The sequence below is a fragment of the Notamacropus eugenii genome, chromosome 1 (genome assembly GCF_028372415.1).
Source record: "Notamacropus eugenii isolate mMacEug1 chromosome 1, mMacEug1.pri_v2, whole genome shotgun sequence".
Classification (NCBI taxonomy): Eukaryota; Metazoa; Chordata; class Mammalia; order Diprotodontia; family Macropodidae; genus Notamacropus; species Notamacropus eugenii.
Window position 1 is genome coordinate 173,756,119 of NC_092872.1, and position 27,912 is coordinate 173,784,030.

At 40.0% G+C, this 27,912-nt stretch overlaps 1 protein-coding gene across 1 annotated transcript in view; it reads left to right on the forward strand.

Annotated features, from left to right (window-relative positions):
* The window catches only part of IL16 (interleukin 16), a 172,427-nt gene that overhangs the window by 46,580 nt on the left and 97,935 nt on the right, over positions 1-27,912 (forward strand). The window contains exon 2 of the mRNA XM_072619270.1: positions 12,370-12,782. Within this exon, the coding sequence (XP_072475371.1) occupies positions 12,370-12,782 (413 nt within the window). The remainder of the gene's footprint in view (positions 1-12,369; positions 12,783-27,912) is intronic.

The following is a 27,912-nucleotide window of genomic DNA, read 5'->3' on the forward strand; positions in this document are numbered from 1 at the left end:
TGACTAATATATAATGTTATATAAAATATAATAAGTAAAATAATAGAAAATAAGATGGATTCCTTTTCTTTTCCAAGGTGAAACCATCTACCTTTTCCTGTAATTCCTCCTCTCCCTAAAAATTTGGCAGCCGACAGAAGAGAAATAAGTTGGTAGCTTGATATACTAGCCAGTTGAAGTGAAGGCTTTTTTTCCAGAATAAGGGAGAACCAGGCATGTTTGAAGGAAGAGAAGAAGGGACACTGAAAAAGAGAGATTGAAGAAACCGGAGGAAGATAGGGGATAATTGAAGAAAACAGGACTAGGAAGAGATAGGGTAAGGTGGGAAGAGGGTAAGGCTTTGGAAAGCTTTTTCTGAGGCAGGAGGAAAAGATGAGAAATTGATTAAGATAGATTCAGATATAGGAAGAGAAGGAAGATTGTGCCCTAAATTCTTGTTGTTGTTGTTGATGGTGGTGGAGGCAGTGGTGATGGTGGTGGTATTTTTAGAAAAGTACTCTACCAGAGTTCAAATCTGACCTCAGACACTTACTAGTTGTGTGACCCTAGACAAGTCACTTAACCCTGTTCACCTCAGTCTCTTCATCTGTTAAATATTCTGGAGAAGAAGATGACAAACCACTCCAGCATCTTTGCCAAGAAAATCCCAAAAGGGGTTCATGAAGAGTTGGACACAACTGAAGTAACTCAGCAACAATCAACATTAATATTTAGAAGTTATTCAAGCTTAAGACTTTTGGGGTTACCCCATATAATACGTTACAGTTTACAAGTTATTTTTGTAGAAATTAGCTCATCTGCCTCTTCAAACAGCTCCGTGAGGGATGCCCCACGCACTTTTATTTCCTTTGTACAGAGAAGCAGAGAATGTCCTACAGTCACACAGAGAGTGTCAGAGGTGGGATTTAACAAGAGATCTCTCCTAACTCTCCTAAGTTTAAACCGTACCATATAATGCTACCTCTTCAGAGATCTGTAGAGAATGGCGGCAGTGAGCAATTGGGATTGAGCAGCACCAGAGAATCAACAAACCATGAATCCAAGGAATACTAAGCAACAACAGAGTGTATTCATCCTTCATTGTCAAAGAAGACCACGCCATCAGAGAAATGATGTCATGACTTGCACTTGACTTTGTTTTGAGTGAGGGAGGGCTGTGTGCAGGTCACTGGCCTCACTTCTCCTCCAGAACCATCTGAATCCAGTGACCAGATATTCATCAGGATGACTGGAGATGACCCAGGATGAGGCAGTTGGGGTTAAGTGACTTGCCCAAGATTACACAACTAGTGGATGTCAAGTGTCTGAGGTGAGATTTGAACTCAGGTCCTCCTGACTCTTGCACTGGTGCTCTATCCACTGCACCACCTAGCTGCTCTAAGTAACAAGAAGGCACCAGCTGAATCCATTCTCACTGACCATTTAATCAATCAGTCAGTCAATCAATCAATATTTTATGAAGTGCCTTCCATGTACCAGGCACTATACTGAACACTAGAGATACAAAAGGAGGTAAAAAACAGTCCCCACCCTTAAGGAGCTTACAGTCTTATGGGAAGACAGCATATACAAATATATAGAAAGCAAGCTATATACAGGATAAATAGGAAATAACAGAAGGAAGGAACTGGAATTGGGAGGGGGAGAATGCTTCCTGCAGGAGGTGTGATTTTAAACTTAAGGAAGGTCAGTAGTTAGAGTGGAGGAGGGAGAGCTTCCAGGCATGGGGAACAACCAGAGAGGTGTGTCTTGTTCCTGAAACAGCCAGGAGGCCAGTGCCACTGGATCAGAGTTTGTGTTGGGCAATAAGGTATAAGAAGACTGGAAATATAGGAGAAGTCTAAGTTTTAAAGGGTTTTAAATGTCAGACGTAGCATTTTATATTTGCTCCTGAAGGTAATAGGAAGCCCCTGGAGTTTACTGAGTAAGGACAAAGGGTAGTATGTGACATGATCAGACCTGAATTTTAGGAAAATCATTTTGGTGGCTGAATGGACAATGGATTGTGTAAGGAGAGACTTGAGGTAGGCAGACCTACCAATAAACTACTGCAGTAATCCAGACACGAGGTGATGAGGACCTGCACTGTGGTGGTGGCAGTTGGTCGGTTGGTTGGTTGATTGTGTTCCTTTTTTCTGGAAGAGGACCATGATATCAGGAAGGAGATGTTATGACTTGCAGTAAATTGAATTTAAGTGAGGTAGGGCTGTGCAGAGTTACCAGCCTCACTTTGTTCTCTGGAGCCTTCTGGGCTCAGTGGCAAGCTATGGATCAGAACAAGTGGAGATTGTGCTGGATGCAGTGGAAGACCTTGGCCTTTTTAAGCTAAGGTCTTTCCCAGGTCTCAGTTTGACTGAAGCAGTGACCATTCAGTGATTAAGGCTAGATATCAGAGGAAAGAAGGAAGCATTTTCAAGAGATATTGCAAAGGTAAAACGATAGGCCTTGGCATTAGCTTGGATATGTGTGTGTGTGTGTGTGTGTGTGTGTGTGTGTGTGTGTGTGTGTGTGTGTGTGTGAGAGAGAGAGAGAGAGAAAGAAAGACACAGAGAGAGAGAGAGAGAGAGAGAGAGACAGAGAGAGAGAGACAGAGAGAGAGAGAGAGAGACAGAGAGAGAGACAGAGAGAGAGACAGAGAGAGAGAGACAGAGAGAGAGAGAGAGACAGAGAGAGAGACAGAGAGAGAGAGAGGAATCCAGGATGCAGGATGATTCCTAGGTTTTGATCTTGAGGTAATGGGAGAATAGCAATACTACAGTAACAGTGAAGGTAGGAAATGGAGACTGGGAGGATTTAGGGGAAAGATAAGGAGTTCTATTTAGACATGTTGAGTTGATGCTATCTACTGGACTTCCATTTTGAGATATCTGGAAGGCAGTTGGAGATGCAGGATGGAAAGTCATCAGAGTGGCTGAGGCAGCTGGGAATCTCCTCCCTCAACCTGTGAGGATCATGAAAGGAGAAGAGCACAGGCTATGTGTACTCTTCTAATGAATACCAATTAAACATTTTGTTGGGGAAAAACTGGCCAAAGATCGTCAGCTCACACAATCTTAGAGATGAATGGAATCTCAGGAGTCTAATTCTTATTATGTTATTCCTAACAAGTGATCATCTAGCATCTTTAAATAGATCTGCTGATGGGGAACTCTCCTCTCCTCTCCTCTCCCCTCCCCTCTCCTCTCCTCTCCTCTCTTTGTTTCTCCTCTTCTCTTCTTATTTTCCTCTCCTCTCTTCTCTTCATCTATGCTCTCATTTTCTCTTCTCTTTTCCTTTCCTCATAGCATAGAGATAATTTAAGAAGCAGCAAGGTCAGTTTAATAAATTTCAGTTATTAATATGCAATATCATCAACTGTCTTATGTGGTTTGGGGAACCTCATGTAGATCCAAAAGTATGTTTCAGAAATGGGAAAAGGTCACTAAATTTGTGTGTGGGTGTATGGAATTTCCTTTTTTGGAGAGCTTCTATTAAGTGTGTGTGTGTGTGTGTGTGTGTGTGTGTGTGTGTGTGTGTATCTATGTTCTCTCTCTCTCTCTGTATATCCATCTACATCTATATCAGTATATTGGTTTATATTAATATTTAGCATGGAGCTTTACATATTTAAAACATTTTCAAATGCTGGTTTTATTCAATTTTCACAAAGTAATCCAGACTAAAGACTGAGAATAGAGTAGACTCACCTCAATAATAGGATCTCATCTTACTACTGAGGGTAATTATTAATTGGACCTGAGTAACTGGGTGCTTTCTGGGCAGGAGGGTCGAAGGTGCTCTATGCTGCTTTAATGTCTAGTCTATGCTGTACTAGATAGAATGCATAAACCATTCTGGCAACACTAGAAGCCAATGAACCATGAATCTTCCCTGGCAACTAAGCTGGCTCTTAGCCACTTGGTAGCAGCTGTGTGGCCTGAAATAGCACTATCCCTTGGCTAGAGAGGGTCAATAAGATCCAGCCCCACCTTAGCTATTCTTGTGCCACACACACTCTTGTCTGGTGCAGAATTAAACTTGCCTTTGGGGCAAGAAGGCAGAATGCCACTGGATTCTGTAAAGAGGAGAAAGCATAGGCATAAAAATGAAAGGCACCTGTTACAAAATATCCCAGGAGGAAAGAGGGTCAATATTCACAGTTCAAACATAGATCACTCAGTGTGCAGCTTTCTTTATCTGCTAACAGGTCCACACCACAAGATATGCCTAGATAGTGACACTTTTGTTGGGGGATCAGCCCTTCTAAGGTGTTCTGGAATACCTAGACTTCCCCAGCTCTCATGGTCTGAAAAAAAGTACTTCCTTCCTTAATCCACATGAGACATGATGGGGACTGAAGTGCTCTAATGCCTCACCAAGGCATGAGGGTGACCCTGAATTCTTAAAGGGTAGGCCAGTGAAGTGTAACCCTTGAAAGGTCCCACCTATCAAGCTGTAAAGGCTTTGAATGGGGGTCTGGCAGTGGATTGTAAATCTGTTGTTCAAGGATCAGCTTGGCTACATTCAGAGAAGACCATCTCCATGGGGTTGAATATAAGATGAGGAATTCTTTTTGGTCATGGCATCCCAGGAAACCATCTATCAGTAATGCAAGGACGCATTACAATCTGCTGATATTTGTGGAATTACAAGTCTTCACAAAGGTAAGCTTTAATATTTCATTTCAATTCAACTCAACAGGCATTTGTTAAGTGCTTACCTTGTGCCAAGAACTGTTAGGAACCAAATAATTATAGAAATATCCACCATTTATATATAATGCTTTACAAATATTATCTCATTTGAGCCTCATGATGACCCTAGGAGATAAGTGCTACTATTATCCCAATTTTATAGATGAGGGAATGGAGGCAGGCAGAGATAAGTGACTTGCCCAGGGCCATACAGCTAATGAGTTTCTGAAGTTGGATTTGAAGTTAGTTTTTGCTGACTGCAGACTCAGCACTCTATCCAATGAACCACCTAGTTGCCTCTCTGTAAAGAAATGAAATGAAAAATGAAAGCAATTAATGTCTTCAATGACTTTATAATTTGCTATGCAGATAATAGAACTGAAAAGCAAGCATTAAAGATCAAGTTTATAGAACTGTAGAATTGTTAGCTCACTAACCTTCTCAGAACGCAGCAGACATTTATCAAATACCTACTGGGTACAAAGTATTTCCCCAAGTGCTATGCTATAAAACAAAAATGAAATTATACATGTCCTTAAGGAACTCATTTATATGTAAATAACATACATATAGAGGTTGGGAGGGTGGATACTTTCTGTACCAAGATAAATTAATTTGAGGAGGAAGCGTACATTAATAACTGAGGGAGGAGATTAGGGAAGGCTTTGTATTGCAAGGAGCACCTTGGTCCCTTCTTTAAGGGTTTTAGGATTCTAAAAGGACTGAAGAGAGAGTGTATACATATAAAGTTTTTTTTTTTAACCCAGATTTAGAACTTCGTATTTCTTCCTGTTAAAAGTATTATTGAATTTTGGGTTAGGTCATTCAACAAGTTTTGGATCTGTCTATCCATCCTTATGGTCTGTTCCACATCTGTCCATTTTGTCAGCCAGGATTATAGGAAAGACTTTGTCAAGTGATTATGTACATGTTGTCACCCCCTTTAGAATGGAAGGTCATAGAGAGCAGGTACTGTTTTTTTTCTTTGTACTTTCAGCATAGTATCTGGCACATAGTAGGTGCTTAATGCATGCTTATTGATTGATTGATTGATTTATTGAATGAATGAATGACTGAAAAAGCATTTGTTAAGCACTTGACATTCTAAGGACTCTTCTAAGGACCAAAGATATAAATAGAAAAGCAAGGCAGATCTTGCTTTTGGGGAGATCACATTCTAATGGAGCAGAAAAAACATAGGTTTCAGCTTTGGAAAAGTCCAGTGTTCTTTCAGAGTTCAGCAGCAAAGAGGATTGCAATATATCTTCCTTAAGTGATTTCTGTCGATAAAATCATATTCATTTCTGAGGCTGGGAACAGGGTTGATAGTCTGTGAGGTGCTACTGCTCCTCAGATTTTTGGGTTGTCTCCACCTTGGGCTGAGGCGAGGCCATGGTGAGAGTGGTGATAGTGGTGGTTTGACCTGCCTGGTACCTCTCTCTCCCTCAGGATACCCTGCTGATTTAGGTGGGCTGGCTTGTCTAGCCCGCTGATAACAGATAAAATATGAGAACACAATGTCTGTTTTACTTCTCTGATCTACCAGTCTGACAATTTCTGTGTCAAAAAGGAAATAAATATAGTATGACATCACCTGTTCTGAATGAAACCATGTTGACTATTAGTGATCACCACATCCACTTCCAAATGCTCACAAATTGTCTAATTTTTAGGATTTTGCAGGAATGGAAGTCAAACTGCTTGACCTATAGTATACAAACTCTATCCTCTTGCCTTTTTTGGGGGGGGGCATTTTTCTTCTCCCATCATGCTGTACTTGCCTTGTTCTTCTTGATCATTCATGTGCTTATCTAATAGTCTCCTAATGGCTATGATTTGATCCGATATTTCTTCTCGCTGTCCTGAGTTGGCCACTCTTGACATTGGCTTTTCCCATCTGCACTTCTCTGTTGCTCTTTTCCATCACGGGCTCCTCTGAATTAGCACTCTTTGTGACATGTTTGGCATTCTCTGAGCACCCTGGAATCAATTGATCTTCTGTCATCTAATGCTATCTGGGCAGCTTTGACAGCTGTTTCTACTTTCTTGTAACATGCAAAACCATGTGCTCCTCCCATTTTCCTGTTCAGTTTCTGTATCCCTGAGAGTTTTGTGGCTTCTATCCCACCACTAGGATGCCACAATTGAATCAAGAAATAAAGAAAACCTCATGGAACTTGGGCTGGGAGTCAGCTCCGAGTGGTGATCTTGTTCCTTCGGAGGCCTTTATGGTGTCTTCAGTGATTCATCTTGCCCCTGGTCCCTCCTAGTGTCCTTTGGCTATCATGTTCTCTTGTTCATTCCTCCCAGGAGTCAATGGGGGCCCTAGCTCCAGGGACAATCAGTTACAACCCAGAAAAGCTGAAGATCAAGTCTATAAGTTACTTACTATATCTCAAGGCATTCTCCAGAAGAGACTCTGGGACAGTATACATTCTCAGAAAGTTTTCCCCCATGGTTACTAACTACCAGGCCAGAGGGAAAAGGATTTGCTGCATATCCTGTTTATCACTGTGATTAACTGAGCCTCATAGGACTAACTTTTCCCAAGCCTGAAAATCATCCTGTGTTGACCCATTTCTCCAGCTTTTGCTTAGCTTTAGATTTTGAGCTTTGTTCAAATCATCTTTGACGTTTGTTTTCATGGAGGCATTTGCTGTGAGTGTCCAGCATCTGGAACCTCAGTTACAAAGAAGGATGTGCCACCCCAGCCAGCAAAGCTCTAACTCAGCAATGAACAGGTGTGTCCCAATTGTACATAAAGCAAAAGACACCTTTATTCTCCTGTCCTGCCCTAGGGTAGCACCATATTTATAGGAACACAGCAGAGGCAAGCACCCTAGGGGGAAGAGTACTTAGTTACCTTCTATTTACTGTGTACGCATCTTGAGTTTAGCCATGTAAGTATCTAATGTCTCCTTCGTTAGAATGTAAGCTTCCTGAAGCCAAGCTTCCCCTTCTGTTTTTTTTGTATACCCATGCTTAGCACAGTGCTCCATAGCAAGAGCTTAATAAATGCCTGCCTGATTGATTGATCTAGTCTTATTTTAAACATGGAGAATCAGGGATCTTGAGAGTTTATGGAACTTGCCCATGGTCCCTCTGGCAGTTAGAGGCTAGGCTGAGCCTGGAACCAAACCAAGATCTTCTGACTTCAGATGCATCCCTCAGGCCAAACTGCACCGCAGCCTCCCTAGAGTCACGAGGGACCTTTCATCTTTATAAGCTGCTTTTCTATTGGCTAGAGTTCTTCCTTTCAGAGGAAGCAGATAAAACAACTTACTGTCTTAAGCTGCAGAGGGGAGAAGAACTTTCCTCCTCCAACTCCTCTTCCTCCTCTTCCTCCTTTTCCTCCGCCTCCTCCTGTCCAGTCTTGTCTCCTAATTCCCTTTAGCAGTCTGGCTAATAACTGAGGACCCTGGAGAGTCACTTGACTGCTGCTGCTGCAGCCCCACTGTCAGCTCTGCAGTAGGCAGGCAGAGAAAGACTTTTCTTCATGCTGTAAAGCAGTGTGGAGAAAATTTACTTAGGAATTTCTTAGAGAAGCTGAAGAACACCAGTGGTAAATGTTCCTAGAGTGCTGTGCTCTCTGGCTTTACCCCTCGTCACCTCCTCCTCTTAGCATTCACTTGATGCGGCTACAAACTCCAGAGAGCAACAGAAGAATAGGTTTCCCCATCCTTGAGGCATCATCCTGTCTTTCCCACCCCCTCCACACTAGGGCTGGACTCCACAGCTTTATTACTTCCTGCTCTCCCTGTTACAGAGAGGGAAGAATTAAACTCAGTGTTTTGTTTTTGTAAATGCCTCATTGCAAGCCTTAGGAAAATGAGTCCTAGCTGGCCTTGGCGTCTGAAAACCTGGCTTTCTGTGCAGGCTCCACAGCTAGTTAGCAGGGGGATCTTTGTGTAAGTAAGCCATTTCATTTATCTGAGCTTCATTTGCCCCATCTGTAAAGTGGAGACAACAATACTTGCACTGTCTACTAGAGACGAAGGGTGGTAAAGGATAGACAGCCAAGCTTAAGGTCAGGAAGACCTGGGTTCAAGTCCAACCTTTGACCCAGGGTAGCTGTGTGACCTTGGGCAAAGCTGTGCTCTAAAGTGATTCTAAGGTGTGGAGAAGGTACTGATTTCCGCTAGTGAAACTCACCCAAGAATTCCCTGTAACAATTAGATCACAAATATTGTCCCCCTCTACATTAGAGACTTGGGGTAAGGACTGAATGAAAATCCACATATGACAGCACTTTGTGACTTCAGCATCTTGAAGCGATGTAAGGTATTCTTAGGATGGCAGTATTGTTATTTTGGGTCAACAGGTGAGGAAACTGAGGTACGGAGAAATTGTTTGATTTTATCCAGGGTTGATGGCAAAGAACAATCAGGAGCGTTGGCTAATGTTTTAGCTGTTTTGCCGACCTAGTGAATTAGATTCTCTGCAGTCATTTACAAGGACTCTTGTACCTCCTGCTGTGGGTAGCTGGCTTCAAAGTTGCCCAAGCAAAAGAGGTAATAGGAAGACCTGAAGGTTGTATAATTTCAGTGTTTGGGAGCATGACTTCATCTGATTTATTTATTCATTCCTTTGTTTATTTATTTGTTTGTTTGTTTATTTATTTATAATGGCAATGTTGGCAGACCTCTGTGTTTGTATTTGTGCGTGGCTATGCATAAGCAATGCTGTTTCCACCGACAAAAATTTTTCACATGTATGTTATTATACTTTTCCCCCATTTAACAAACACCCATCAAAGGCCAATTGTGTGGAGATATCTGTTCTTGGGCTGAGAGAGATACAAAGTTTAGATAAGATATTCTTCTGGTTTTTGTGGAGAAGATAAGGAAAGATGGTAATATTTGGAACCATTCATTACGTCTTTCCCAAAGGACTTTTGGATACCAGGGAAATTTTTCCTTTCTAGGACAAAGAAAGGAGGAGGACAACCTCCAGCGGACTGAAGAATTTCAGCGTTAGACACTTCTGGGGAGAGGTGGGGTGGAGCAGGAGAGGGGGTAAGGAGGGAGCAAACATTTATTAAGCACTTATTATGTTATGTTAAACACTTAAAAAATGTGCTCTCATTTGACCCTCACAACCACCCTGGGATGTTGGTGCTATTATTGTCTTCATTTTTATAGTTGAGGAAACTGAGGCAGACAGAGGTTAAGGGATTTACCCAGGGCCATGCAGCTAATAAGTGTCTGAAGCTGGATTTGAACTTGTTTCTTCCTGACTGCAGGTCCAGCAACTCTATCCACAAGAGCCACCTAACTGCCTAAGGTGAGATATACTTGCCAACTCACCTTACCAGCCCAAAAAGGTTCATCTAATGAACAATTTTTGATTCCATTCAACAAGTGATTGTTAAGTACCTACTACGTACCAGGAACTATTGTTCCAGGTGCTGGGGAATATAAAGCCAAAAGCCAAACAATCCTTCAAGGTGCTTACATTATTGGGGGGGTCAGGGAGGGAGGGGTGACATGAACACAGATAAATTCCTCAGTTTACTTTTTTTTTTAAAATATGATGGTCATTTCCCATTATATTCCTCCCTATTAGACTCTTCCTTATGACAAGGAAAAATAGTAGAAAGTGATGGCTGTCTGGCAGTGTAGGTAACATTCTGCCACCACAGTCTACCACTTCTTTACTAAATACATAAAATGTATTTTATTCTCTCAGCTTCATGACCAATATTGGTAAATGGCGAATAATCTGAGGACATCTTTTTTTGTCCAACAATAACATTTCATGACTATTGTTGTGTTAGAAATGTAATTTTCATTATGTGGCTTGGTCTCAGATCAGTTGTTTCTCTAGAAAAAGTCTTAGTGATTCCCTCGTTATTCTTTCCCTCATTTAAGTAAATTAAACTGAATTTCCTCAGTAAAGTAAAATTCCATTCAATTCATTCCAACTCACATTTACTAAGCACCTACTATGTGCATTGCACTATGCTAGGTAGATCTCCAAAATACAAAGACAAAAAAAATGAAAAAAATCCCTGTCCTCTGGGAGCTTATATTTTTCTAGGGCAGGAAAGAGTGGGGAGGATATAATATGCACAAAAAGAAATAGATACAAAGTATGCAAAAAGTAATTTCAAAAGGGACTATACATCCTTGTCAGTAAAAACCAAATAAAAACAAAACCCTTGTGGATATTCTGGGGTGCAGTTGGGGGTTGTATACTTACATAACTAAGTTGGGATTAGTTTTTAACTAGGGATATGTTGGTAAAAACTTAATAACCAGCTTTCAGATACACACACATATATTTGTCTTTAAGACATACTTAAAAATGTAAATTATTAACATTTTCCCCCATTATTTAATTCTGTAAATCAACAGTAGCTCATACTTGTAACTTGTAGGATTTATGAATTTCTGAGGTACAAATGCATGCTCTGAAAATTTAACAATCTGCTTCTACTTGCTGGTTTCCACCTATCTCTGATTATAACTGCTCTGAGGAGCATGGCACAGGGAAGGAAAAATTGGATGTTTTCAGTGTGTGCAGATGAAGAGAGGGATATAATTGAGAGTATTGTTCTGTAATCAGAAAATGGTAGGTACAGGTGTGTTGAATATGGTGGGGATGGTGGGATGAGGCCAGTCTTCCCCTTCTTTGATTGGTTGATCACACCCCATTTGGGGTCAAGTCACAGCCCCCTTAAGGGTATAAATTCAGGAGATACGAATTTAAATCCTGTACTCTGCCATTCAACTTCCCTGGGCACTAGTTTCCCAAAATGTAAAATGAGGTGGTTTGACTTTGAGGTGGTCTTTAAGATTACTTGTTCCATCTCTAAAATTCTGATTCTTGGTCTTTTAAATGACTATATGACCTTGGGCGAAAGCTTTCTGGATCTGTTTCCTTATTAAAACAAATAAAAGTAGTGAACTAGATTTAAGAGAATGTTGGAATTGTAAGGGCCTTTGGTCTAACACCCAGGCCAGGTGTTTTTTCCCATTTTTGTTTCATGGACCCCTTTGGCAATTTGATGAAACCTATGGACCCCTTCTCAGAATGTTTTTAAGCGTATAAACTGAAACACATAGGATTACATTGGAAATCAATTCTATTGAAGTAAAGATATAATTTTTACTATTCAAATTCATATATCCCTTGAAATCCCTACAAGGACTCCTTAGGGGTCCATGGACCTTAGGTTGAGCATCTTTGATCTAGTCTAGAACTAATTTTATAGATGAGGAAACTGGGCCCCAGAGAGGTAGATTGCCTTGCCTTATGTCACAGAACCAAGTATCATATCCAGGACCAGAATCCACACCTCCCAAATTTGATTACAGGGTTCTGCCACTGTGCCCCTGACAAAGTCTGTTCTAGTTCTAGCATTTAATGATTCAGGACTATGATTCTATGCCATCTTGTCCATTGGGGGCTTACTCATACTGTGTCTGTGAGCCAGAAGGTATGGTAACACCCAGAGACATTTGCTCAGATGTCCCAGCCAGCCCAAAATAGCAGCAAGGAAGGATGCAGGGGTTGGTTAGGGAGCTCAGAGTCCAGCACTAGAGTGAAGTGGAGCAGTCTAAGTCATGAGGCACCATGTGGCTGCTGCTGTCCAGAGGAGGCTCTGTTTATTTGGTTTGCTCAGGATTTTCCAACGATTGTGTTAGTTAGTAGCAACTAACCACTCCTTTTTTTTCCTTCCTTTTTCTTCCAGGACCTTATGAGGCTTCTGAAAAACCCAATCAAGCAGTCTCCTCGTCTGTGCCAAATCAGTGGGAGCAGCAAAGGAAAAGGGGCAGCATCACTTCCTCGCTGAAGATGGAGCATCAGAGCAGTACGGGGAAGAGCAGGAAATCCAAAAAGTTTCGTTCCATTTCCCGGTCCCTGATTCTCTGCCATGCCAAGAGCAGTGATGATGGATCAAGTCCTGATGAGAAATGCACGGACCCCTTTGAGATAGCTGCAGACTATGCCCACGAGGGAGCTTTCCACTGCCCTGGGCAACTGGCAGACACATCAGAAGCAGAGCCAGGCATTCCTGATCTAGCTCTGGGCTCCAAGGCTGCACAGCTCCACACACCAATGAATGACCGTGGCAAGAACCCCAGGCGAAAATGCTTTATTAAGGTATGTCCAATGCCTGTCAGCCCCAACAAAACATCAGTGAGATTTCTGAGCTTTAAAACCTCTGGGTTAGTTTCTTAAAAAAAAAAAAAAAAGAAATCAAGGATTCAGATGTTTGAAAGAAAAAAATACATCTATTTTATGGATGAATATAAGAGGGATTAATATATACATTAGGTGGTTTAGAGACCAAAATCTTAACCTCTGGGCTAGTTTATTTGAAAAAAAAATCAGGGATCCAGATGTTCTGTCTGAAAAAAATACATTTTTAAGTGGATGAACATAAAAGAGATTAATATTTATTAGGTGGAATAGAGATCAGGGACTTACCCTGCTTAACTGCAGAGGAGGAACTCTGACCAATGCATAGAAATCTTAGGGCTGCAGAATTGGGCTCAATATAGGGAGGAATTTAAGGACAATCATCCTATGGTATAATGGATTGCTTATGAGGGAGTAAGTTTCCTGATACTCCAGGGATGAGCTGTGACTGGATGACCGATTATAGGGGACGTTGTGCTTTGTCCATCTGATAAAGACCCAGAGTAGGTGACCTTGTAGAACCTCAGAGTGTGAAGGCTCCTAGATCACCTACTCCAACCTACATTCGAGCAGGAAGCCTCTCAGTCATTTCCCTAACAAAAGGTCATCCAGACTCTACTTACTTACCTCCAGGGGAGTGGAGTCTACTACCTCCATATTCCACTTTCAGGCAGCTTCTAATTATTAGGAAGTTTTCCTCTCATAATGCCCAAGTCTGTCTCTGTGGAACCAAGTCATATAAATCTAATCCCTGTTCCTTATTTGGAGGCAGCCTCTACAATTCTTTCCAGTTCTAGGAATCCATGATTGATTACAGCAATGAGGAACAATATCGTTACTGAATCAAGGTCCTTGTTAAGGACTGCTGGCTGACTGATTGCTTCAAGGAAACACTATGTCTCGATAGCCTTGACAATATATGAAGGTTATGATCAAACCTGGATCCTTGCTGGACAGGAATGGTTTTAATTTTTTCTTTGTGTCTCCAGTACTAAGAAAAGTGTCTGACACACAGTAGGTGCTTAACTGAATATCATGGAATTCATTAAGATCATTGTAAAACTACTGACAAGATGCAAAATATATTTTAATATATTGATGAGTACTTATAAATTTAAGCAGGTTGTTACATATAAATCAAAAATATTTTTAAACTTATGGGACTTACTGAGGAAAAAAAAGTTGATACTTTGTATTGTTTTTCCTTTCAAATGAGATAAGGTGGTGTGTGTAAGGTTGTCTCATAATCATGAAGTGCTATGTAAACTTGAGCTGTTTTCGTATGACAATGACTCCCTAGGGGCATGGACCTTGACTTTGGTTTACTTTGTATCTCCAGCCCTTAACACAATGTCTGGCACAAAGCACACTTAAGCAATTCTCATTGGGGCAGTTAGGGGGCACACTGGATAGAACACCTGCCCTGGAGTCAGAAGGAACCCAGGTCAAATTCGATCTCAGACACTTACTAGCTCTGTGACCCTGAGGAAGGCACTTAACCCTGATTGCCTCCAAAAATTCTTTTTAAAAAAATCCTTACTGATTTGATTTGATGGCAATGTTACTGATGATAGCTAACTTTCCTTCTTGCCATTTCTCTTGGAGAGTATTGAAAGTTTGATTTAAAAAAAAAAAAACAACTGGAGAATTCCTTTTTTTTCCGACTGAAAGCAGAAAATAATAGTGGCTTAGTGAAGAGAAAGTAGTCTGGAAGCCAGGAAAACCTGGATTCATTCATTTCCAGCTATTGATATGTAAGGTCACTTAGCCTCTCAGTTCTCTAGTGCCTAGTTCTTTAACTTTTTTCCACTATTGACCCCTTCAGCACTTCCTAAACTGTGTGGATCTGGGATTAGGCAACTTTCTGAGACTAGAAGTTGCAAAAAAAATACTGATCTACATTGATAGAGGGAGGTTATGTACGGGTCTTTTCCCTCCCTTCTGCCTGCTTTTATTTGTTAAGGAAAAGTTTCATATTACAAGTTACCTGTATGGTCATAGACAATTCATGTAACATAGTAGTGCCTCAGTTTCCTAATCTGTAAAATGAGGGGCTTTGATTATAGCATTTCAAAAGTCATTTCCAGATCTAAATTTCTATAAAATTCTACAACCTTAAGGCTGGAAGAAATTGTAAAGTTAATTTATTGTCATTCACCTTAGGCCTCTTCCCTTCATGCTCCACCCATCTCCTTGGACTCACAGACTTCTGTATCTCTCCTGAAGACGCTCCATGCCTTGATGCCCTCTCCAGTACTGAATATACCTTCTCTCATGGCTCTTTGGCACATTGGGACAGAAGGAACTGTAGAAATGTTTCTTGTTTGTCAGTGACCCTTTCAGGCTCTCCCTTTAACACCTTTCACTCCCTAGCCTCTCTCCTTCTTTGACTTTTAATGCCTTCAGATCTTAGTAGTTGTTCCCTATCTACATCCCAGGGTATTTTCCCTCCTTTCTTGGGGAGTTCTGTACTTGGTTCACAGTCCTTCCCACTATCTCTCTTATACTTGTGGAATTTTGCTTACATGTTGATGTCTCCTCAAAGACTCTTGCCTTCCAGTTTATTAACCATTTCAGTTCTTAGAATCTGTACTATCACTCCATGGCAACCCCATTCAGGGAGGGTCATACCCTTAGTATCCTCCTCACCCACATGTGATCCATCTCCGTAGTCCATAATACAGAAATTTCTACATCCCAACATGATGTCCTGTTCTGTCAGCTTTTTCTGTCTCACTCTTCCTAAACACAGGATCTATCCTCACTATAGCTCCAGAGACTTAATTCCTCCCTGACTTGTCCCAGACCTTTCTCTCTTTTAAACTCTTGACTCTTTAGTTAACCAGTTCAAGTTCACACTGTCATCATTGTGAATTCTTTGCTCCATTGACTTGCTGAATCATCTTTTTCCAGACACCACCCCTTCTTTCCCTCCTCCCCACGATGTTACTTAGATTACTCCCACCATCTAACTTCTCCTCTCTGGCTCTAATGCTTCTGGAGGAAAACACACAACCATATTGGCTAGATCTACTGCCAACTCGTTACACAAGCCCAGCTTTGATATAATCATTTTGAATTAGTACCTTGATTGATTCCTCACAGTTGCTGTTTTGAGCTTCTCTTCTGATCCAGTTATCTATATCACTACCTCTCCCCTCACTTAGCAGAGGCTCTGGACTCATACTTCAGTGAAAAGGTCAAAGCTATCTGTGGCATTCTTCCTTCTATCCCTAATTTTGCATTTCCAATAACCTCCAAATCATACCCCATCTTCTACACTATTGCTCTAGGTTCAGAGGGTGAGGTGACTCTTCTTGCCAAAAACAAACCCTCTACTTAATGTTCCTTCCCATCTCCTCAGACAGCTTTTTCCTTTGGGTATTTCCCTTCTCTCCTTACTTTTTAACCTCCTTAACTCTTTCCCTGTTTCCTACAAGGATGCTAAGATTTCTCCTAACTTTAATAAACTCCACTTGATTCTAGTATCCTCATATGATCCTAGTATAACTTTCCTCCTTTTCACAACCAAATTCTTGAACTGGGGTGGGGTGGGAGAACTTTCTTTACTTCTTGCTTTCACTTTTTTGGGCTCCCATTCATTTTTCAACCCCCTACAACATTTCCATCAATAGACTGAAACTGTTCCTCAAAGTCAGCGGTGATCTCTTTTACTGAATGTCTTCTAGACATCTTAAACTCAGCATGTCCCAAACTTGTCTGATTATTCCTCCTACCACCCCAAAACCTTTATTTTGTCTGACTTCCCTATTACTTTCAAAGGTATTGCTATCTTTCAATTGACCAAGGCTCAAAACCTCATGTCATCCTTGACTACTCACTCTCACCCCTCTTTCCCATATCAAATCTTTTCTCAAGGCCTCTCTTTTATCTTTGTAACTTCTCTTGTACATGCCCCTTTCTCTTCTCTGACATTGCTACCATTCTGGTATAGGACCATAGAACATCAAGCCTGGTCTATTGCAACAGCCTCTTGGTTAGTCTCCATCATGAGCTACCTGTATTCAACCACCAAAGCAGTCATCCTGAAATGAAGGTCTGCCCATGTCAATCTCTCATCCCCATTCAGTAAACTCCAGTAACTCTCTATCACTTTCAAGATAAAACATAAAATTCTCAATACTCTTTGTAACCTGCCTTCCAGCATCCTCCCCTTTCTTCCATCTCCATTGTCCCAACTCTTTCCATACTTCCAACCACCAGTGACTCTGGGCTCCTTATTGTTCCTCTCCCATTTCTATGCATTTCCACTGACTTTCTCCCAAGCATGTTTTGCTCTCTGTCTTCATCTTGGCTTCCTAGTTTCCTTGGCCTTGATTCCTAAAGGAGAAAGACCACTTTCTACAGGATGTCTTTCAGGATCCCTCTTAATTCTAGTGGCTTTCCTCTATTGGTTATCTCCAGTTTATCCTCTCTACTATATCTTGTTTGTACATAGCTATTTGCATGTTGTTTACCCCATTAGACTGACATTTTTTTAGTCTTTATTTGTATTTCTAGTGCTTATCACAGTGTCTGGAACATGGTAGGTACTGAAGAAATGTTTATTGGCTGAGTGCCTGACTTTATTGTTAACTCCAATGACCTTTTTCAGTCTTTAATCCTTCTTGACTTCTGTGAAGCATTATATACTGTACTATATATACTATAGACTCCCTCCATCCTTCTCTACACATTCTTCTTCCTTCCCCTGAGCACTGATGACATTGTCTTGTGGTTATCTTCTTCCCTTCTGAATTCAATTTTCTTCATCCCCTCTTCATATTTATCATTCATGTCCTGTCATCTGTGTATGAAGATCCACCATGGCTCTGTCCAGGGCCTGCTCCTCTTTGCCCTCAAATTAGGGCATCTTAATCTTTTGTGTATATCATGGATTCAGGGATGTACTAGAGTCAGTTCATACTGGCTCTTGAGAGCTGATGGTTAAATTTTCAGTGTGGGCATTTATACCTTGGAAACAATACAAATCAGGACTTGGTTTATTAAAGTAATAGAGCAAATGTTAATAAGGTAGACCAAACTTAAAAGTATGTCATATTTTTGGAAAGTTGGTTGTTAAATATTTGCCAGCATTATGCTGCATGAAACCCTTTAGCAAATCAAAGCATATAGAATAATATTTGATGCTTACATTAATAAATGAAAGATATGCTAAATTTCAGTTCAAGGTTATTTCTAGTTGATTTATTAATTAAAAGTTGAAATCTTTTTGATTTACAGCTGCAACTGGATAATTTATGTTTTCTGAGTAAATGCCAGCTCACAGTGGAGAAAGATTTCTGGGTGGTCTAGGAAAGTAAACTTGGATTAAAATTAAAAATTTTCCAAGCAAAATCTCTAAGAGGGAGTGAAGGCTTAGGGGATAGTGCAGGGAATTGAAGTCAAGAGACCAGAATTCAAATCCTGACCCTTAATAGCTAGTTGATTCAGATAGGTCACAACCTTCAGATGCCTTAGGAATAAGAGGTCTGTCTTTTCTTTTTTGGAAATTCTCCAGGGATAAACTAACAGCTACATACAGAAAGATGGCAGCTCTCATTTATACTTAGGGCAAGGGGAGCTTGAATAATGAAATCCATATGTAATTCTCCAAGCTTCCTCTTTGTCAATAGTTTCAACTTCTTTCCTACCTAGATTTTCCCCTAGAACTTCTAGTAAGTGGTAACAGCATCAACTAGTTTGAATTTCATCTAAATTTGTGAATTAACTTCAGTTATCCAGTTGCAACAGTAAATCATGTATTCCTTTAATTTTCAATTTTTAATGAGTCAGCTAAAATATCTTTTAAAACTTCAATGAATTAATTTCTCAAAGGGTTAAAATTTAAGAATTTTTTTTTTCTATCTTTTAACTTTTAAACTAATTGACAGAAGTTAATATCTGTGTCTCTGGATACTTAGTCCCCTTCTTCTGAAGCTTGTTCATTTATCTATTCATTAAACAAATAATGAGGGACAGTTTTACTGATCCAAGTCACTCATTCATTCATGACTTTGCTTCAGTAACTCTGCCTTTCTAGGTTAAGACATCAGTGCCTTCCCTTTACTAACAATACCTTAACAGCGCCAACTTCATAGCTGCCTCAGATGGCCAACTCTTTGATGGCACTAAAAATTTAGAAAACTTTTTACTTTTCACTCTTGTCAGTACTCAATTTCCCAGTTACTTAGAATTAGAATGTATTTTTCTTATTTTCTTAGGGGGTAAAACTCTGACCCTGGTCTCTGGTGGACATATTTGATAGGAAGGTCAAAAGTGAGTAAAAAGAAGGAGGCAGAGAGGAACTCTCTGGAGAGGGCAGTTCTATGCAGCTTGCTCACCCTGAAGTAGAGTTCCCAGTGAGGACAGTAGCAGCCACTCAGGAGATATCCTCTACTTACATATTATTAGAATGAAAGTGGCAGCCAAGAAGGAAGGTTTTTTATTACCCAGAATACCTAAGATTCATTGATGTGATCCACAATAGGGTCTTTAAAGTAAACAGGCATTGGCTGGGTTTAAAGAGTCTGCCTGACTAGAACAAGACCCAACTACATAAGGAAAACTCTTTTCACTCTCACCAGTCAGATTCATGGGAAAGAGGCAGATAGCTACTACTCACATATTATGATCTGAGGATTCAAGCCTTATGACCATAAAAGATCTTCCCCACCAACTTCAGTGAATTAGGCAATTCCCTTAAGAAAGTCAGTCTCTGGGGTTTTGTTTCTTAGAGTTCTCTATTAAGATGCCAACATTTCTGATGGGATAGGACATTAAGCTATCATGAACTATTAACACCTTATGCGTGGATTCTTTGATAGGATGTTTGTGGATCACATAGTCCAAGGAAATAAAACACAGGTTAGAAGAACAAAGCTGGTGGGGTGGGGGTGGGGGTGTAGGTATACAGCAACGACAGCACTGAAGGGGGAGGGGGGAGGGTATCAAAGACAAACTTCAATAGTTTTTTAATGGCTTGGCCTGATCCTACTTTAAACATGTTTTGTAACAATCTGCTCTTTTATTTGGTGGTTGTGAATGAGGCTCAATATTGGCATCATGGGATTATATGAAAGTTAAAGTAAAAAGTTTGGAATAATCTGTGAAGGAAGTTAGAGGGGCTGACAATGAAAAAAACCAGCAGCCGGAACAATGAAGCCCTTTATTCAAACGCAGCCTGATTTTTCCTGTGACTTGTATATGCCCACAAATGCACTATGGGATTGGGAGAGTGTGGCTGGTTATTTGATACTGGAAATGACAGTCATAAATGTAGGGCCTCTGCCCACTGGGCAGAATGGGATCCGTCTGTCTAGTAGAGGGCAAGTTCATTGTGTGGGTGGAAATTCCTTTTTAAACCCACCTGATTTTGAAGTCAGTCTGGCAAGAAAGTTATTAGATGAAGAAATCTAACTTGTTTCCATTTATTTAGGGAGGGGGGCAGCCAGAGTGCCAGCTAGGGGACCAAAGTCCCCAGTATCATAAAGGTTTTATTAGAGCCAGTTTTAGTCACCTCTTATGGACTACAGCAGATTTAACAGAAACACAGACTTCTTTTCCCTTTTCAAATGTCAGTCAAGTCACTCTCATATGCTTAATTAACTGACTCACTACCTTCTTGCTGCCAGCACAAAGCACCAGTTTATTCCATTTCAAGTTCAGGGTATATTCACAGTGAAGCTCAGGATGAAGAGACATAGGATTCACTGTCCTCCAGTGGTGCCATGGCTACTCTCCTTTCAAAATAACATCTGGATTGAAAAATGTGGAGATTGCTCTCTCTCTCTCTCTCTCTCTCTCTCTCTCTCTCTCTCTCTCTCTCTCTCTCTCTCTCTCACTCTCACTTTCTCTCTCTCTCCTATAAATGCCTAATAAGAAAACTAAAGGAAAAGGAACTATGGAATCAGCCAAGATAAAACCATTCTACTATGCCATATATTTGGCAGGGCCCCAAAGGATTAAATCATTACTCCCAATACATGCTGGATTGGTAGATGGAAATGCACTTTGGATCCAAATGAAGCACTGACCTAGCAGTCAGCACCTCTAAAGATCAGGGAATCACTGAGGCTATCCTCTAAAGCCAACAGGAAAAACAAAAACAAGCATATTTAGCGTTATTGGGAGGGAAAAAGGATGGGTCATCTTGTGCCATGGAACACTTTAGGGGAGAGCAGGGATAGGAGGGGAGTCCCTCTAAGGGGACTGGGCAGTCTGAGAGAAGGGTAGGGAGGCAGCTCTGTAAGGCTAAAGGTGGAGAGGAGAGGTTCCCCAGGAAGTATGAAGTCAAACCTCAAAATGTTTCAAGCTGTATCAACAGAGGGAATTTTTTATTCTTAGGTTTTCAACTTGGAATTGACTCCAACCTCACATCTGTCACCTCCACCCACCCACCCCCACCCACCTTCTTTTTTCTGAACCTGTGATTTTATTTACATAAAGAGCTCCCAATGTGGAAACTCCCAATACCGATCCATAACCTCTAGTTATACTTAGAGACTTTCCTGAGACATTATGTGCTTTGCCACGGGGCAGGAGCAGGGGGATCCTCTAGGCAGCCTGGCCTCTTTGGATCCTTAAAATACTAAAAATGTTCTGCTGGACTAGGGAGATTGTCCCAATTGTTTGGCATTTCAGTCACCTTGAAATGGAAAGTGAATTCTATCACCTTGGCACATTAAACAGGAGATAGAATCTAATGGAAAGCTATTGAATCAGAGAGGATAATTTTGCGTTGTCATGGTACTGTAAGGCTTATAAAGCATTTACCTCATGACCCTGTGAAGCAGTTAAGTTCATGTGTTAATACCCATTTTACAGATGAGAAAATGGAGGCTCAGAGATGTAATGTTACTTGCCAAAGTTACATCATAGCTAATAAGTCACAGAGTTGAGACTCAAACCTGGGTCTTCCAGCTTTAAATCTATTATTCTATTGTACCACACTGTCTCAAATAAAATTTTTTATCCATTGGGTTTTATATATTATTTTTTATTCATGATACCTGCTATAGGTGATAGGGACTCAGGCATAAGTCTCACCACACATTCGTGACCAAAACCATGACTGTATGTAGGTGGGACTGAGTGTTTTTGAGGCAGCTAGGTAGCATTGAATAAAGCATTTTGGGCCTGGAATCTGGAACACCTGAGTTCAAATCTGGCCTCTGACTGTGTGACCCTAGGCAAATCACTTGACCTCTGCCTCATTTTCTTCAGCTGTCTAAAGGGGATAATAATAGTGCCTACCTTATAGCGTTGCTGTGAGGATCAAATGAGATACTTAGCACAGTGTCGGAACGTAGAGTGCTATAAAAGTGCTCATTCGCTTCCCCCTTTTAGCCCTAACTTATTCACTTGTATGCTGCTGTTCATCCATGCCCAACTCTTTGTGATACCATGGACCACACCATCCATGATTTTGTTTTGTTTTGTTTTGTTTGGCAAAGATACTGAAGTGGTTTGCCATTTCCTTCTCTGGAAGATTAAGGCAAACAGAGGTGAAGTGACTTGTTCAGAGTCACACAGCTAGTAAGGGTCTGAGACTGGATGTAAACATAAATCTTCCTGATTCCAGGTCCCGTCTCTATCCACCAAGCCTCCTGGTTCTGCCTCCTAATTCACATGTCCTTTATTTTACTTCAGTGTCCTGGACTCAAAATTGATTTCATCCTTCAGCATAACAAATAGATTAATTGTAAATCTTCTTTAGCAGATCTAGGTCAAGTTTAAAAATAGTGGTGCCCTTTCCCCTCCTATTTTGTACCCTCTCATGTTTCTCAGTGCCCCTTTCTCTATATCTTTAACCTCCTCTCCTTCTCTTACAAAGTTCCTTACAGTGGCTCCTCACTCAGTCTTGTCCTTCTCTAAAATGTTCCATGACACAAACCTGCTCAGCCACTTTTCCTCCCAAGGCAAACTACCACTTTCTCAGTGCAACAGATCCTGGCTAGAGGAGGTGGGGATAAAACTAATTCACAAAAAGATGATAAAACTTCCCTGCTCATCCTTCATGGTTCTCCAGTGACTCTTAAAATCATTGCAAATCAAGCCTCGAAGGAACCTTTTGGTTGTTGTTCAATCCTGTCTGATTCTTCGTAACCCCACGTGGGATTTTCTTGGCAAAGATACAGGAATGATTTGCTAGTTCTTTCTCTGGCTCATTTTACAGATGAGGAACTGAGGCAGACAGGGTTAAGAGGCTTTCCCAGGATCACCCAGATACTCACTGAGGCCAGATTTGAACTCAGGAAGATAAATCTCCCTGATTCCAGTCTCGGTGTACTACCGTCTGCACCACCTAGCCGCCTAAAAAGAACGTTAGATGTCCTCTAATCTAACTCCTTCACTTTATAGATGAGAAAACAGAAGTGTAAGTCTCTTTTCCGAGGTCCCATAGCTGTCAAGTGACAGATAGAGCTAGTACCTGAACCTAGGTTTTCTGATTCTCAAACTAATATTCTTCCTGACATATCATGTTACCTCTCCTTAAAAAAAGTCTTTTGTATTTATACCCCTTTCATTTTTCATATTCCTCCTCCTTACCTACTCAGAGAGCCATTCCTTATAACAACAGGAGAAAAATAGAGAAGAACAAAGTTAGTTCAGCAAAACTAACCAACATAGCAATTGAGTCTTACAGTATATCTACACATGACATGCCTCAGCTCTCACCTTTGCAGAGAGAAAAGGAGATGGATTCTCCCTTTTATCATTTGTGACCAAACTTGGTCCTTATAATTACACACCATTCGGTTTCTTTTCCTTTTGTTTTTTTCTCCCCCTCCCCATTGATATTGTAATAATTGTATCCATTGTCCTTTGGTTTCTATTTACTTCATTTTGGATCAGTTCATATAATTTTTCACATCATGCTACCTCTCCTGATTCTCCTATTTTAAAACTCATCTTTGTAGCTCACAGAATCTAAAACACATGGAATTTTACTGACAGTGCAAAATAGATATTTTTATTTTTTGGTGGTGGCAGCAGTGTGTGTGTGTGTGTGTGTGTGTGCGTGTGTGTGTGTGTGTGTGTGTGTGTGTGTGTGTGAGTCTTCCCAGATCTCTAAAATTAAACTTCAGAGGTAATAGGTAAGGGCTGGTAGTTTATTCTTTTGGCGGTGAATGAAAGGAAATATATATCCTGTGATACTAGTGCTGGAAAACTGGGGGAAACCCACCTGCCTAGAAAACAGGCCAATTTGATTTGAAAATGCTCCACAAATGTGGCTGACTCTGAAGCCTAAGGAAAACCAGGCAGAGCAGCAAGAGCTATAGGAGAGAAAAAAATTAAGAAATTGTATGAGGACTCAAGAGCCAAGGAACATTAAAGAACAAACTCCAAACAAATTGGCAGCTGGCACATTAACCAGTCTGTTCACTTACAAAACATGCCACATCTGTTTTGAATTAGCTTTATGTAACAGCAACTCATTTTAATCATCCTTAGCACATACCAATCAATAGCAGTTCACATTTCCATGGGCATTTCAGTTTAATAAGAATTTTTTTTTTATCACTACTCTCTGAGGTAGATAGTACAGGCATTATTGTCTTCCCTCTACTTTTAAAGGTATTTTTGAAGGGGAGGAAACATGTTCAGAAAGGGGGAGTCACATGCCCATAATCACCTAGTGGTGAACCAGAACTTGAACCCAGGTCTTATTACTCAAAGTCCAATGACTTTCCTTCTACAACACTTCAATTCAAAGCAAAAACTATTCTTGAAATATTTATCCCTGGATTTATTTAGGGGATTTTTTAACCCTTCTGGAGTTATGACATTCTATTATAACTTATTTTATCTGTTACATATATATAACATATATGTTATATAACTATTATATCTGAGTTGTGACATTATGTAATACATAATTTATTTATAAATTTATATATATAAATAACATATACAATATATATTTATATAAAATAAAAAAATGATTTATAAATAAATTATATTTATTTTAAAAATGAAATTTAATAAGAATTAATCCTGATATATATGTTTATATGTATATGTGTATGTATACATATAAACATATATTTATGTATGTATATACATAAATATATGTTTATATGTATATGTGTATGTATACATATAAATACATATTTATGTATGTATATACACATACATGTATGTGGATATGTAGATATATGTATATGTGTGTATAGATATAAATATAAAATCTGCTGGGGAGAATTTTGTAACATCCATTTTAAAATTCAAGACATCCTGAATTATGATCAATCCCAGGGGCAGGAACAATCACCATATAACCTTTGGATTGTAAGGCACTTTATGACTTTTAACCACTTTTGTATATGTTATATCATTTTTTTGATCACTACAATTATGAGGTAGCAAAAAGAATAACACAGAGTTCACATTTACACATCACTTCACAGTTTACAAAGTTCTTTCAAACTCAGGATCACATTTGATCCAGAACACAGCCATTGGATGTGAGAAGAGAAGAAATTATTTTCCCTATTTTATAGATGAAGAAATTGAAGCTCAAGCGAGTGAGATGAATTTCCTAAAGTTCTCATTGTTTATAACTGGAAGAGCTAAGGCTGGTACTAAGTCTCCTGGCTTCTACTCTAATGAAGTAATTACTGCACCAGGCTTTGGCCTAAGTCCAATGAGGGAGGTATGACTAGAAAACAGTTTGAAAATGATCCATGAGTTTTAGTGGCCTGTAAACTAAAAAATGAGTCAGCTGTGTCACAGGACAGCCAAAAAAAATCTCATTTCTAGGCTGTATCAAGAGAAATACAGTGATTAGAATAAAAAAGAAGTGATAGTTTCTCTATGAAGCATTCTGTCCTGGTCAGCCCATGTAGGAAGGACAGTGTTCCAATCTGGGCACCATCTTTGATACACATTTGATATTTTACTTGATTTCTTCCCCAGAGATGGAAGCTATATAGTAGATAAAAATGGAAATGACTATCCATGGATACCTCTTGTAACTCAAAAAGAATTCTATAAACTTCTGTTTTTAGCTTTATCTTACTTACTCATGATGAGTGTTTTCAAAGGTACTAGAGATTTTCTTGCCCCATGTCTGTTTTATGTTCGTTTCCATTTGTGAATAAGTGGTTTATTTCTTCTTTTGCTCTAATTGTTATTGAAATCTTCTGTTTTTATCTTCATTTCTGAAAAATATCCCTCTCCCCTCTTCTACTAAAGAGTTAACCATTATGGCAAGGATTAGAAAAGAGGATGAAAAAAAAAAGTTATGAGAAACCAGCGAGGTAACCATACTTGTAAAGGTTTCCAGGTTTTCCCTCTTCCAGTTTAAACCATACTGCCCCTAACAGTCATTGGCCCTCCAATGGTGCTGCTATATCTGGAAAGGCCTGACTCTCTGCGTGCAGTTATGTGTGCAATTTCATTTCCTTGAGACAAAGTGAGGTACTCAGTGAGGCACAGTAAAGTAGAATTGGTACATGAATTTCTGTACCTTTCCTGCATGACTGAGTGTTTTCACTGAACTGATCTGTATGCTTCCAGTAAACCCCATAGGAAGATGAATAGAGTGTAAAGATTTATCTCTTCACTTTGAAGTCCCATGCCATTGAAAAAGGATGTGAAAAGCTGGAGGATATCCAAAGGAAAGCGATCAGGTTGGCTGACTATGGCATTTGAAGGATAGTTAAGGGAACTGTGGAGATTTAGCCCCTAAAATGAAAGGATGCTGTGACTGTCTTTGAAGGACTGTGATGGAAAGGGGACTGAGAGCAACTAGGAGTATTCTTCCCCATAGAAGATTACCTAGCAAGGAAGCATTGTGTTCAGTTCTTAAATGTTCAGAAGATGGGGACCAGGATGATGAGATGCCTGGAAATTATGCTATTTGAAAAAAGAGTGAAGACATGAAGACATGTCTTCACAGAACATGAAGAAGGGAAGACTTGAGAGGGTGGGGGAAGGTTGAAATATAAACTATTTTAGACTTTATGTAAAGAAAAGGAATCCTAACAATTAGTTAGGTACTAATTAGTTAGGTAGGTGGCACAGCGGATAGAACACTGGATTTGGAATCTGAAGACTCTCTCTGAGTTCGAATGTGACCTCAGAAACTTACTAGCTACATAACCCTGGGCAAGTCACTTCACCTTGTTTGCCTCAGTTTCCTCATCTGTAAAATGAGCTGGGGAAAGAAATGGCAAATTACTCCAGTATCTTTGCCAAGAAAACCCCTAAAAGGGGTCACAGAGTCAGACATAATTGAAAAATGACTGAACAACAAAAAAAAAAAGTAAAATAAGTTGCCTCAGAAAGTAGTGTGTCTTCCCCCTTCAAAGTTTTTAAGGGTGAATGATCAATTCTAGTGGATGATAGAGAACGAATTACTCTCTAAATAAATACATGTTGGACAAAATGACCTCTAAGTTCCCTTCAAACTCTAAGATTGCATTTTATGATTCTGTAACATTTGTTTCATTTCAACCAATATTCATTAAATACTTACAGTATTCCTAGGCTTATTTTTAGGTACATAGAGCTTTCACTTTGGTGTTCTGAAGAGTCCTCAGTTCAGTCTGCATTATTCCCATGATGAGCAGTCAGTGAGAAGTTACATGTGGGAGCTGGACCATCCATCATCACTTCTCTTCCACCCCCATAAACGAGTGGATTTGTTTTATGAGGAAAACTACCTCCCTCATGCATAGTGAAATTACATCATCCTTGAACAGAGGACACATCAGAGCAACCCCAGAGCCATGTGGCATGTGGATTCTACCATTCACACATCAGTTTCCCATGGTCTTCTATGTCAACTAATCAATAAGTGTTTATTAAGTGACAAACATATATCTAGTATCATGCTAGGCACTGTTAAGGATGCAAAGATACGTTTGTGCTGACCAGGAGAAAAAAGTAATATCAGAAGGAATTATGGAATAATTTAGTCCTAAATTGTGTGGTCCTTACTATAAGTACAATAGCCATTCTGAGAGGAGGCCACCATAGTATGGTGTCAAGGGTTCAAATGCCAGTTCTCTTACATACTACTTCTATGATGGGAAAATCATTTCCTCTCTCGGAGTCTTAATTTTGAGTTTCAAGTTTGATC